The sequence below is a fragment of the Rhinatrema bivittatum genome, chromosome 5, assembly GCF_901001135.1.
Source record: "Rhinatrema bivittatum chromosome 5, aRhiBiv1.1, whole genome shotgun sequence".
NCBI lineage: Eukaryota > Metazoa > Chordata > Amphibia > Gymnophiona > Rhinatrematidae > Rhinatrema > Rhinatrema bivittatum.
Genome location: NC_042619.1, coordinates 357,177,954 through 357,191,615, shown reverse-complemented (window position 1 = coordinate 357,191,615; position 13,662 = coordinate 357,177,954). Strand labels below are relative to the sequence as shown.

General features: G+C 44.0%; 1 protein-coding gene across 5 annotated transcripts in view; it reads left to right on the top strand.

Moving 5' to 3' along the window:
* Window positions 1–13,662, top strand: part of NAXD (NAD(P)HX dehydratase) — a 78,380-nt gene that overhangs the window by 23,415 nt on the left and 41,303 nt on the right. For all 5 annotated transcript variants that reach the window (XM_029604704.1, XM_029604702.1, XM_029604703.1 and 2 more), the window contains 2 exons: window positions 7,273–7,423; window positions 8,351–8,396. In XM_029604704.1, the coding sequence (XP_029460564.1) occupies window positions 7,273–7,423; window positions 8,351–8,396 (197 nt within the window). The remainder of the gene's footprint in view (window positions 1–7,272; window positions 7,424–8,350; window positions 8,397–13,662) is intronic.

The following is a 13,662-nucleotide window of genomic DNA, read 5'->3' as shown; positions in this document are numbered from 1 at the left end:
GAATTAGCCATGACTTGGGAGATGTCATCCGGTGGCGCCAAACAGACCCCTACTCTAACTGGTAGAGCTTTTGCTCTGTTGAGCACATGGGAATTCCCGCTCAGGTGTTGCTTCGTGAGCCCCCTCAGTCTCTCTTCATCTGAGCACCAGCGCGGACATGTACCTCTAATTTTTCTGTAAATTCTTCATATTTCTCTTACAATTTGCCTCGCTGCCTCAGCAGCCCCCCAAACTTACTTTTCAGAGCTACTTTACAAAAACTAAAAGAAGAAAGCCACTGTGATGGCTTTAAGGACTGTATTTGTGAGAAGAAAATAGCCATCTCTACCGTACACGACCTGTGCTGCTACTGCCTGGACCCGGAACAAGAGTAGGTCAACTGTCATGGTTGTAGCTGGATGTGTCATGGTAAAGGGGGGCCTGAAGTGGCTGGTAGGCTGGAGCAGGGCCAGGACGAGAGAGAGTCTTCACCTGTACCAGCTATCTCCACCTCGGGTTGAGCCCTTTAGGTTTTGGTGGCCGGCAGAACTTGGAATGGTCCAAGGGCAGGGGCTTATGGGCACCCACAAGAGCAAGTCTAACTGCAGAACAAAGGAGACAAGTGCCCACAAGAGACAGGCAAACGACCAGGACAGGGGAACACAGGACAAACAAACAGAGGAAGCAGGAGGCCACAAACTAAGGCCTCAATCAAAGAGAACCAAACAAAACACAAGTAAAGGACACAGAGAGAAGGCCACAATAAAAGGGCCAACACTAAGAACAAATATAGGAACAAAGCAAGGCAGTACTAATAAGCAGAGGCTAGAACTCAGCTGTCACAACCAGGACCAGAGAGACCCAAGCTGAGGCTGAGCTGCTTTAGGGAGCCTGCAAGGCATAGGCCTGTGCAGTTCAGACTGAGGCCCACTGCTGGAAGGAAGATCACACAGCAGCTAGGTTTCTCACAAGATGTCCTCATGTTGGTCTAGAAAATGTCTCTGAGAAAATGAGGCACCATTCTGCGGAGCTGTGGTCCAGTTGGCACTGAAAAAAAACCCAAGCCTCGGCACTGCTTGCACACGCCCCTGGTGTATCTGCACCATTGTAACAAAACTTCTTGTCTCATTGAGCCCTGCAACAAAAACATTCATCAGTCCTCAACACCCTTGCCATCAGAGCAGGTTACTTCATCATCAGTGAATAGCACTGCAGTGCTTCCAGCGTACCTGTATGTTGATCTGTTGAGAATTTTGACAGGGGCAGAAGGGGCTAGGATATCCCCCACTAATTACCAGAGCCCTTACTCCAATAAAATTAAGGGAACAAGGACTACTTCTGAAGATAGCAGATTCCACTTGCTCTCTGTTATTTCTCACATCTAATTTGTCCCTATTCATATTTTGCTGAGCCCAGAAAATGTGCCTAATTTCATTATGATATCAGAAGAGGATGTTCCGCCACCATGCCAGGGCAGAGTGCACGTTAAACCTTTGACTAAGGAACAGAGATAGTGAAGGATTTCTTTACCTCTTTAGTGGCCAAGGATAAGAAGGGTACCTTACAATCTCTCTCCTTTCCAGGATATCAGATTTACTCCCTCAAGAAGGAATCCCAGTATCCCCAGATCGCACAGATGCTTCAGCAGAGTCCCCACATGGTGGTTCTAGTCACGGCATTCGCTTGCAGCAAAGTCCAGCCAGTAAGATGTGCACCGAGTATACTCTTCTGAGGTGACCAAGGATCCCTCCTCAGTCACCTTCTTCATTATTGGAATCTTCCCTCACCATTAGGCTCTGAAGATGGATCTACAGGGATTCCTTCTGACCTCCCTCCTGGAGCCTCCAGAACACTTTTCTCCACCAGAGGATTTTTCTTATTCCAAATTTCTGGACTACTTGGGAAAAGCACTTGGAATTAATGTGCATAAGGATAAAGATCCTCGCGTAAACATCTTTAGCCTCCTCCAAAATCACCAGTGGAGCCAGCAACCTTCCCAATCCACGATATCCTGCAAAGATTGCAAACAAGAATGTGGAAAAATCCCAATTTCATGTGTCGCAGTTGCAAGGAAACTAGACCTCAAATATACAGTGCAAACATCTCCAGGGTTTGGAGTAGTGCAATTACCCCATCATTCAGTTGTGTTGGAATCTGCCCTTTAAAGAGCAAAGAAAACAAGAATATATTTGAGTACTACGCCAGGGAAGGATCCCAGGCTATTGGATAATTTCGGTAAAAAGATGTTCCAAAGCTCCATGCTTAATGCATGGATTTCTGCTCACCAGTTCTATGTGGTTCAATATGTACATGATCATATGTACGTATTTTCTGGCCAGTGAAGGTGGAATTGCATACCCTCAGCCATTCTTGGATGCTGAAGAGGTGTATACGCCATCTCATTTGATTTGTCTATGATTGATTATCATGGCACGCTCTTCAGTAGTCTCCGTTGGAGCATGCCACACAGCTTGGTTGAGAGCCAGTAGCCTGCATGACAAGTTGATTGTCTTTCCCTGTCTGAGTGATCATTTCAGAGAGACGCTCAGAGGAACAGGTTAAATAATGGAACAGCACATGGTGGTCCATTCCCTTTTTACAGGACCAGAACAACAGTTTTCTGCAAGGCAAAATTACTACATTCTTAAAAGAAGGTGTTTCCAAAGATACCCCTTCTTCAATCCAACAAGATTGGCTTCTTTTTGTACTTCTGCAGTTGCAACAACTTCCAGTTCATGCTAGATAACATGACCTTCGTAGCAAGTCCAGCCCAAGCCTGGACCAAGTTTTTTGGATCACTTATAAAACCCAGCAACTATCCTCTCTGGTAAAGGGGAGAATCCAGCACTACCTGGAGGAGTGGCGCAAAATAACCAAAGATTGCTGGGTTCTCGAAATTGTGGAGTCTGAAAACTACTCGTTTTTCTCCTGGTTTACTATGCTGCTTCTTCATTCAGCCTTCAGACTGGATCCATATCTATTCAGCTCCGCCTAGAAGTGGAGTTGCTTATCAGCAGTTGATAAAACCGGTTCCTCTGCATTTGGCGGACTGAGGCTTATCCTAGATTTAAGAAGCTTGAGCAAGTATATACTCGAGAAGAAATTCAAAATGAATTGCCTCCACACAATTTTCCCTTTCATCAAGAGAGGGGAGTAGATGTGTGCTCTGAATCCAAAGGATGATCACGCTCATATTCCTGTCCATCCCTTCCCTGGCATTACCTGTGCTTTATGGTAGATTCCTCCCACTGTCAGTACAAAGTCCTTCCCTTTGGCCTGTCAGCTACACAGATGGTTTTTACCTAGTACCTGGATGTAATAGCAGTGCATCTATGATGACAGGGTGTCCGAATCATTATTCTCATACCTGGACAACTGGTTTCTGAACTCCCAAGATGGTGTACTAACTTCCCTACAAAATTACTACAGTCATTGGAATTGCTGGTGAAATTCGAGAAATCTATTCTAATTATCTCCCAGAAAATCAAACGAATTGGAGCTTGAGCACTCTCAGATTTCTTGGGTACAGATGGTAGAACGCAGATTGGCTAGCAAGTCCATTGGCCAGGGACTTGCAGGTTGTTCTGGGCTACATGGTGACAGCAATTCATGTAGTTTCGGTAACCTGCCTTCACATATGAATCCTGCAATGAGGCTTTCATTCCCAGTGGGACTAGCTTATTCAACCCTTAATAATCAAAGTGAAGATTTCAAAAGAAATGAAATGGGACTTGTACTGGTGGCTAGACTCCTCCTTTTTTCAGAAAGGAGCACCACACTGCTTACTTCCTCACCAAGTAATGTTGATCAAAGGGACTTGGTCATTCATAGACTTTCAAATCAACCTCAGAGTATCGACACTGATCAGATATACTCTAATAACTTTCCCTCACTTCATCCAGGGGAAGAACATTTATCATTCAAACAGACAACCAAGTAGCCAAGTTCTATGTGAACAAGCAAAGGGGCACAGGATCATAGACTCTTTGCCAAGAAGTGCTTTAAAAATATGGAAATGGGCAAGCAAACAGGCTGTCATACAAGCAACCTATCTTCTAGGGATCTCCAACATGTTAGCGGATCGCCTCAGTAGAGCTTTTTGACCACATGAATGATCTCTGCTACAGTCAACAGCTGACAACTATTCAGTCTATGATTTGCATCAGAACAAAGCAGAAAGCTGAAAAGTTTGCTCCATTCTTCCCTGCAAACTCAGATCCACTCGGGAGACTTCTCTGCTTGATTGGAATACAGATCTCATGTACACTTTTCCATTAATTCCGCTGATAGCCAGAGCAGTGCTGATCTTCATAGCTCCATCGTGGCTCCGACAAGATTGGTCCGCATATCTAGTACAGCTGTCCAACAGTCCTATGATCTCCCTTGGATCAGATACATCCTTATTGACTCAAGAGGAGGGACGTCTATTTCATCTGAACCTTCCGTCCCTCTACTTGACAGTTTGGATGTAGAGAGCTCAATGATCGCCGAATTGTCCTTGCCCAAGGAGGTTGAGGACATAATAGTGTCTGCCAGAAACCCATCAACTAGAAGAGCCTGCAGTTTTAATCTTTTAATCTTTATTAAAATTTGTGAATCTCTTAATGTAAATCTAAGCGTTACCGTGTGGAAAACCTTTTCAATGTACATCAACACAATTCCTTGGATCCATTCACATGCGAATCCAAAGCGTTACTGAGCTGTTTAATCTCTTTCTGCTTTAGGACTTAGCCACCTTGTCAAAGTGCATCTCAGTTCCATAGCAGTTTACCGTGCTCAAATCAAGGGTAAGCCTATCTCCACTCATCCATTTAGTTTCCAAGTTTATGAAAGGCTTATAGTATACTAAACCTCCAGTGGTGAAACCACTTCTTCCATGGGACTTAAACATGGTCCTGATACAGCTGACGAAGTCGCCATTTGAATCATTGGAGTCTGCTTATCTCAAGTTTCTAACATGGAAAGTAATAATCTTTGTAGCAGTAACGTCATCCAAAACAGATGAGCTTCAGGCTTTAGTTCATTATCTATCTTGTATGCCGTTCTTCCACAATAGTGTAGTGCTCTGCACCCACACCAAATTTCTACTAAAAGAAGCATCAGCTTTCCATGTTAATCAAGTCATCATGTTACCTACATTTCTCCTGAGGCTACATGCACATGAAGATGAAAAAGCTCTTCATACTTTATACTGCAAAAGAGACTCTGCCACGTGGTCAGACCTCACAAGTATTTGTCTCTTACAATTCTAACAGACTGGGCATAGCAATGGCCAAACGTGCATTGGCAACTGGCTGGCTAGCAGACTGCATCATGCACTGCTGTACGCTACTAGGACTACAGATTAGACACCATCAAGGTTCATAAATTTAGAACCATGGCTGGTTGCATTAGTGGCTCATCTGCAAGCCAGACCTCTCAGATACCTGCAAAGCTGCAAAATGGTCATCAGTACACACACCTTTGCCTCCCATTACTGTCTAGACCAGAGCTTTCCAAACTGTGTGTCGGGACACATTAGTGTGTCGCCTGCAGTGTGCAGGTGTGTCGCGCAAGCCCGGTCAACTTTGATGCGAGTTTGAGCTTTTTTTTTTCTAGAGATTCACTTTTTTTTTTCAGTTTATGGGTTGCTTATTATTGGGTGATTTTTGCTGTCAATCGCGTTTTTTGGGGGGGCTTGGTGGGTGGAACGAGCCCAGCCATCCTTGCATTGGCTGCTGCTGCCGATGAGGCCTGGCCATGAGGAGTACTGACTGCAAGCAGCAGTGTCTGGTGATCATGGAAGGGAGTGAAGCACTTAACTGGCAACAATCAAAAAGACGAGGTACATGAGTGTGGGGGCCAGACATGTGCTGGGGAGAGAGAGATGAGTGAGTGGGGGGCAAACGTGCTGGGGGGACAGACATGTGCTTGAGGGGGAGAGATATGAGTGTGTGGGGGCCAGACATGTGCTGGGGGGAGGAGAGAGATGAGTGTGTGGGGGACAGACAATTTGTTTTATTATTGTTTCTCATAAATTATAACAATAACATGAATCTTGGAATATATATTTTTAATATAAATTTAAGGTTTTCATGAGATAGGTTGTGTCGTGAAACATTTTATTTATGTATATATTTAAGGAAACATACATAAATTGTCGAAATATGTTTCGTTCGTTTAACCTTTAACCTCTGGTTTACTAGTAGACTGAATTACCGTGTCGTGAAATTATGTTTGTCTAAAAAGTGTGTCACCACCATGAAAAGTTTGGAAAGCTCTGGTCTAGACAATCTCTTAAAGAGTGACTAAATTCATACAACCAGTTCTGTGTATCCTGTTCACCCAGTAGTCTACTCTCTCAACAGTGGAGTCTGGGTTTTTAATTCAAATAAACGCTCCGCTGCAACCCTCAATTTATTCCCTATTTTTCATGGCCCATTCAGCCATGCTTGTCAGCTGAGAAAACAAGTTTGCTTACCTAAACAATGTTTTCTGTAAACAGCAGGATGAATTAGCTATACTGAATACCTGACAGCCTCCTTGGAGAGTTGACTACCTAGCTAGTATTGGCTCTAAAACTGACTGAGGGGGCTCACGAGGCAATTTCTGAGCAGGAATTCCTGCACGTGCTCAGAGTAAGAACTCTACCAGCTAAGAGAGAGGGCTCTGTTCGGTGCTGCTGGATGACATCACCCACATGTCATGGCTAATTCATCCTGCTGTCTATGGAGAACACGGTTTTATGGTAAGCAAACTTGCATTCTTGAATATTGAAAAATAATTTTCTTATGCGTGCTTTGAAATGTTTTGCGATGGAATAAATTTTAGGCTTGTGAGATACTGGTGTTTGGACATATGACCTGCTGGTGAGAACTCTGGGTAAAATCACAAGAATCCCTAGGGAAACAATTTTATATATTGATGTTTTTCTAAGTGATGTGCTTTCCTTTTAGCAGTAATTGGTAACAATAGTGTTACAATAACACTGCTCCTTTTATCCCTTCCTGTTTCGAATCTTACATGCCATATGGGTGCCAGGCGTGTACTAGTGTTTGTGCCAGCCCCAGTCGTGGCTGCACGTAACCTGTAAAACACGTGGGGGTGGAAGGTGACGGGTGAACCTTTTCTTTAACGTGAAACCTCAGTTTAGTAAGGTGTACACCTTAAGTTGATGTATATTGGAGTATATGCACTGTGTCTGATTTAGCATTTTGGGTTTTTGGGGGTTTTTTTGCCACTGGAGTAACTGATTCCTTAAGAACGTTTCCAATCCTGCTTTACTGTTCATGCTAAATATCGCCCTCTCTTCAGTTATACAGAGGTCATTTCCCATCCGCTCCGCTCACACTCTAAAGGACATGGAGAATATTTTTCAGTTGGTGAGAAATGTTATCCCTCCCCTCACTGCAAAAAAGCATAAAGGTCAAGATGGAAGGATAGGCGTCATTGGAGGATGTCAAGAGTAAGTCTGTTTTTCATTTGAAATGTTTGGAACCTGGGTTTTGCTGCAAAAAATGGTTGTAACACTATTCTGATCATTTTAATAAGAGTTAAAAAAAAATGCATGCTGTGAAAAAGAAATGTTATGTGCTCACGGTTTAGTTGGTGTGAAATACGTGGTATCTCTTTAGTGCCTGATATCTTCTGGGCATGCAAGGTGTCTTGCCTTAGTCCAGTATGTCTTGGCTCTGATCCTTTCAGCCTCCATAAAAGGTCTGGGTTTCCTCCCTTTTTGGTTAGCGTATTTATTGGGCTGGCTCATTGTCTCAGCGGAAGCACTCAGTACTGCCACGTGGAGGGGGTGGCCTGGGTCTGATTTTCCCCAGCCACGGTTCTGCTCTTTTAGGGAAGGGGTGGCTCGGGAGATGCTACGGAGGCAGTTTCTCTCAGCCGTCATGTGAGGGGGTGACACCTTGGGCTTCCTGCTCCTGACCAAAGACTGTGGTCGATGGCTGGGCTGGATGGACAGAGGGTTATAAAATAGTGGCGGGTATAAACCCTGAAGACACCCTCGCCTAGTAGAGGCCTATTCAGATTTGACCTGGAAGTGCAATGAAACTGCTCGGCAGAAATAAATGTGTGTGTGTGTGTGTGTATATATATATATATTTGTGCCCTGCACACCAGAGTGTTCACAAGCTAATTCAAGTGTGAGCACAGGCAGTGGTCGTACATTAAGGAGAGGATAGGAAAACAGAGCAGCGGGGCCTCATCCTGCTGCCATGGCCAGCCTACATTGGTGCCTGCTGACTGTCCCAGGGCACTTGGACACCTGCCTTGACAGAATGATGGCCGTCCGTTTTATGTCTGAGGCTCCAGTGTGTTCATGGCAACCTTCAGGCCTTCAAAAGACTTCCTAACATGGCTGCAATGTGTTGTTTTTTTTCAGGTACACCGGAGCCCCATATTTTGCTGCGATTTCTGCTCTTAAAGTGGTAGGTCATTTATAACATTTGTTTGGGGGGTTTTGTTTGTTTGGATTGTTGGAAAATTGGACTGCTGTGTTTGTCAGCCTTGCCCACTTCTCTTCTTTTTAGGATTTTAAAATATCCCTCCATCATTGCCAGGCAACTTCTTTCCTTTTTTTTTTTCTCCTTTTGAAAGACTACAAGGGATCAAAAAAATGCCCCCCCCCCCCCCCCAAAGTGTCCAAACCAGGAAACTGAGCCAAATTTAAAATGTATTTATTTATTTTTTACCTCACAAATTTGGAGGACCTCTCTGTGCTGGCTGCCTCTGGTGCTGAGCCGGCAGGAGGATTAGGATGCGCAGGCCATGTGAGAGGGGTACCTCGGCATCTCGCGGCATCCTACACTCATTCCCTCCCACCGCCTGTGCCTCGAGGCTTTTCAGGCTGCTAGTAAATAGACGAGCTTAAAATGAGAAGTACTCTATCGCAGGAACAGCAGCCTGAGGCAAGTTGTGGTCAAGGAGGAGAAAGTCCATCGCAAAATGATCTGATCGATAAACGCTCAGATCCATCCAGCGCACGTGTATTATCATTTTATAGTACAGAATAAACGGACCAAGGCAAAAATCCTAGAATAAATTTCTATCAAACAAATCTACCAGTCCAAAAAAAAAACCCAGGAAAATTGTATATACCCTTGGATGTGGTGAGATCTCAGCTGGGGTAATTGTACCCTCCCCACCCCCCTGTCAAATAAGGTTAAAAGAAGGAAAACTCCCCAACATGGCTACCTTTCACTAAGAGCTGCCTTTCCCAACCCAGAACAAAGAGCCACACACACGTCAGCAGAACGAAAATCCAGAAAGTGACCAACCTCATGGTTCACGTCTTATGGGCAGTCTGACCCAGAGCTGCCAATTCTAATGATTTATTTTTTTTAATGCGTCTTTATTTTATATAGAATTGTGTAGGGGACAATCTTTTAATACTCTGGATGGATTTAAGTGTTTTAATGTTAAACTTTATTTTGTTGCATTTCCTTTATCCTGACCACCTCTGCCCTTGCACTGTTAACAAACCAGCAGCAGGAACTGGAGTCAAAGTATTCGTTATTTGTAAAAAACAAGCTGAGAGCAGAGCGGCACTTTGCACAGGGGTGGGCAAAGGGGTCTGAATGAGCGTGTGAGGGGACTGGGTGGGATAATGTGTTTGTATGGCTGGATATGAGTGGTGGAGTGGGTAGGGTGTGCAGGTTACGCATTGAGTGAGTAGGCAGGGGCTGTCTGAGTGAGCGGGTGCAGTATGTGGATGCAAGTGACAAGGGGGTGGGGGTGCGTGAGTGGCTGAGAGGAGTGTGAGTGAGCGTGTGCACGGAGTGCGCCTCGCACCCTCCACCCGGCAGCAGTATCCCTTGCCCAGCCCTCTCTATTTTCCCTCTTCCGTTGTGCTTACCATCCTTCCTTGTTCCCTGCGCCCCCCGGCAGCATTATTTACCTACCTTGTTAGGGCCGAGGAAGGAATTCAGCAGCTGCTCTTCCAGCAAGATTGGCTCCTGCTGCCTCCGATTTTTGGCTTCCAGATGAAGAGAGGACGCCTCCGGGCCGCCAACACTCTGACCTGCCCTCCCGACATCAACGAAGGCCCAAAATGTCCTCCTTGAGGATGCGCTGACGTGCGAGACGCCGGACCTTTTGATGATGAAGGGCAGGCAGATCAGTGTCGGGATTGGAAGTAAATGCAACTTCGAGCGGACGTGGGCAGGCCAGAAGCAAAGGGCCGCTGATTTAAGCCTGTGGGGCTGCATTTGACCACCTCTGCTTTAACAAGGCAATTTGTGGTGATCTTTACTTTCCTCTTGGGTAGTGCTTTGTCTTCTGCATCTGTTCTGTTTGAAGCCAAATTTAGATATCTGGCAGGTTGGTTTTTCTATGCGTACAGAACTCCACAGTTCTGTCCCTTTTTAAGTTAAAAGTTTCTATATTTCAAGTACAGAAAACCTCCCTCCTTTTAATAACTAACATGATTTTTGATTCATCAGGACCCAGTGTTGGGTTTATGCTGGGGGTGTGGAGTTGGGGCTATAGGAGTAGAGCATGGGCGCTTTGCTGTAACAAGCAAGCTTATCCTAAGAAGTGTAAAAGTTTGTCAGGGTTTCTTATTCTAACTCTCAAAGTTGTTACGGCTGCTGGAAAATATTAGCGCTTCCTCACTCTCCCCCAGCCCTCCAAACCCCCATCATCAGATGTGGTATTTTTGGGGTGTTTTTTTTATTTCTGCAACTCTAGAGTTTAGCAGTAGAACTTCTGTGTGTTATACCTTTCTCTAGGTCTGTTATTATACAATAATTGTAATTGTTGCTTGCAAACTGTTATTTTTAAGATCCAGTATACCTGCTTTTCTATTATTGTATAGCTGTTCTTTAATAATCTGGTTAATATTGGCACAGAAGTGCTGAGGGGGTCCTTTAATAGGTAAGAACTAGAAGTTTCCTAAGGTGTCCAGTTAAGGCCAGTTTGGGTGTGGCAGAGAAGGTAAATAGTGACCTGGCTGGGCATTGCAGACTACTTGAGGCAGTCCCAGAGAGGTTCCTTCTTCTGTTCCTGTGCAGATAAGACTCTTAAATTTCTTCTGGGGGATAAAAGACTCTTAAATTTCTGGGGTGCTCTTCTGAGGGAAAAAAGAAAAAAACAAAAAAAAAAAAACCCCTGCTTGTTTTCTTTCACTATTCTTCTAATTGCTTTGTGCTGCACTAACATCTGGGCTCTCTGAGCAGTAGAACTTCTGTGTTTTATACCTTTCTCTAGGTCTGTTATTATACAGTAATTGTTGCTTGCAAACTGTTATTTTTAAGATCCAGTATACCTGCTTTTCTATTATTGTATAGCTGTTCTTTAATAATCTGGTTAATATTGGCACAGACGTGCTGAGGGGGTCCTTTAATAGCTAAAGGACTAATAAAGTTCCAGAAAGTGTCCTGTTTGTCCCAGGTTCAACTGTTTCCCACCCACCCCTGGGATTAGATTACTAATATAGACTGTCTAAATTAGCATTAGCAACAAGATCAATTAGTAAGTTAACAGCTAAGGACATACCAATCCCAAACTTAACCAATATGAGAACTATCCAATGCAACTGTTGTAGAGCCTTTATTCTGAGGGAAAGCATCTGGAGACTTGGAGCTTGCCCGATCTGTGCACAGCTCTCTTCTTTGAAAACGGAGCTGACTGAGGTTAAAGCTCAATTAGCTTCAATTAAAAGGATTACACCCATATTGCATTACTCAGAAAATAATTCCCCAACACCAAAGAATAACCAGGAGTCAAGAAAAAGAAATACAGTAGACTCAGGTAGGATAACACATGTGTCCCACAGTCACCCATTCTTGACAGATGGGAAACCAACAAGTACACCCTCCCACTCAATCAGTTCATCAAGTAAATCATTAAAAAACAGGATCACAGTGGGCTCTGGTAGAATTAGACCTGTAACAAGGAGACACACACAGTATCATATGCAACAAGAACATAAAGCCCTCCCTATATTAACTGAAGAAATTCTAGAGAAAAACATTGAGATGGATAACTCTGTCATCAATGGCACAACTGCAAAAGGAACGAGTAAAGTGAATAACAAATCTCAACTAAAGTCTCATAAGGAGTCCAGGAAAAGCAATAACCGTAAAGAGAGTACCTGGAAAGCTATGACTACAAATGCTCATAGTTTGGGAAATAAAATCCCAGATCTGCAGGCCCTAATGACAGAGGCAGAATTGGACATCGTTGCTATCACAGAGACATGGTTCACAGAATCTCATGATTGGGACACGGCAATACCAGGCTATAACTTGTTAAGGAAGGACAGAGTGGATAGAAAAGGGGGAGGTGTGGCTCTTTATGTCAGAAATAATATCCAAGCATCTGAGCTGCAAGGAAGTTGGGGCAAGGAAGAAGCACTATGGGTAGACCTAAAAACAGATGATGGAGCATCCATTTATATTGGAGTGGTTTACAGGCCTCCAAACCAAAAGGAAGAGCTGGACAGAGATCTGGTTGAAGACATCCATAAGATAGGTAAGAAAGGGGAAGTGGTGATCATTGGTGACTTTAATATGCCAGATGTAGAATGGAAAATCCCATCTGCAGAATCTAAAAACAGTAGAGTAATACTGGATGCCATGCAAGTATCTTTGTTCAAACAAATGGTATTGGAACCCACGAGAGAAGGAAATATTCTCGACTTAGTGCTCAATAATGGAGAAATAGTCTCTGATGTCAAGGTGGGCGCCCACCTCAGCACCAGTGATCATCAAACGGTATGGTTTAATATCACTAAAAGAATATGGAAAAGGAGCACAACGACCAGAGTTTTACAGTTCAAAAACACAGACTTTGAGGAAATGGGGAAGTACCTAGAGGAAGAACTAAATGGATGGGAAAATGAGAGAGATGTGGATCAACAGTGGACCAATCTAAAAGGAGCAATCGCCAAGGCAACTGCTCTATATGTTAGAAATGTAAAGAAAAGCAAAAGAAAAATGAAACCTATCTGGTTCTCAAAGGAGGTGGCTGACAAAATTAAAGCTAAAAGAATTGCATACAAGAAATACAAAAGATCCCAAAGGAAGGAGCACAAAGAAGAATATTTGTATCAACTGAGGGAGACAAAGAAATTAATCAAGTTGGCAAAAAGTCAAGCAGAAGAGAGGATTGCCAAGGAGATAAAATATGGTGACAAAACATTTTTCAGATACATCAGCGAAAAGAGAAAGGTCCAAAGTGGTATAGTGAAATTGAAAGGTGGAAATGATCAATGTGTGGAGGGAGACGAAGAAATGGCAGAAATATTAAACGAATACTTCAGCTCTGTGTTCACTAAAGAAGACCCTGGAGAAGGACCATCTCTACACAACAAGAAACTGGAGGGAAGCGGAACAGAGGAAAATCCATTTACAGTAGATAATGTATGGGAAGAGCTAAAGAATCTGAAAGTGGACAAAGCCATGGGGCCTGATGGGATTCATCCAAGGATATTGAGGGAGCTCAGAGATGTGCTGGCGGGACCGCTGTGCGACCTGTTCAATAGACCCCTAGAAACGGGAGTGGTGCCGAGTGATTGGAGAAGAGCGGTGGTGGTCCCACTTCACAAGAGTGGGAACAGAGAGGAGGCTGGTAACTACAGACCGGTTAGCCTCACTTCAGTGGTGGGAAAAGTAATGGAGTCACTGTTGAAAGAGAGAATAGTGAACTATCTACAGTCCGGAGAATTGATGGACCAGAGGCAGCATGGATTCA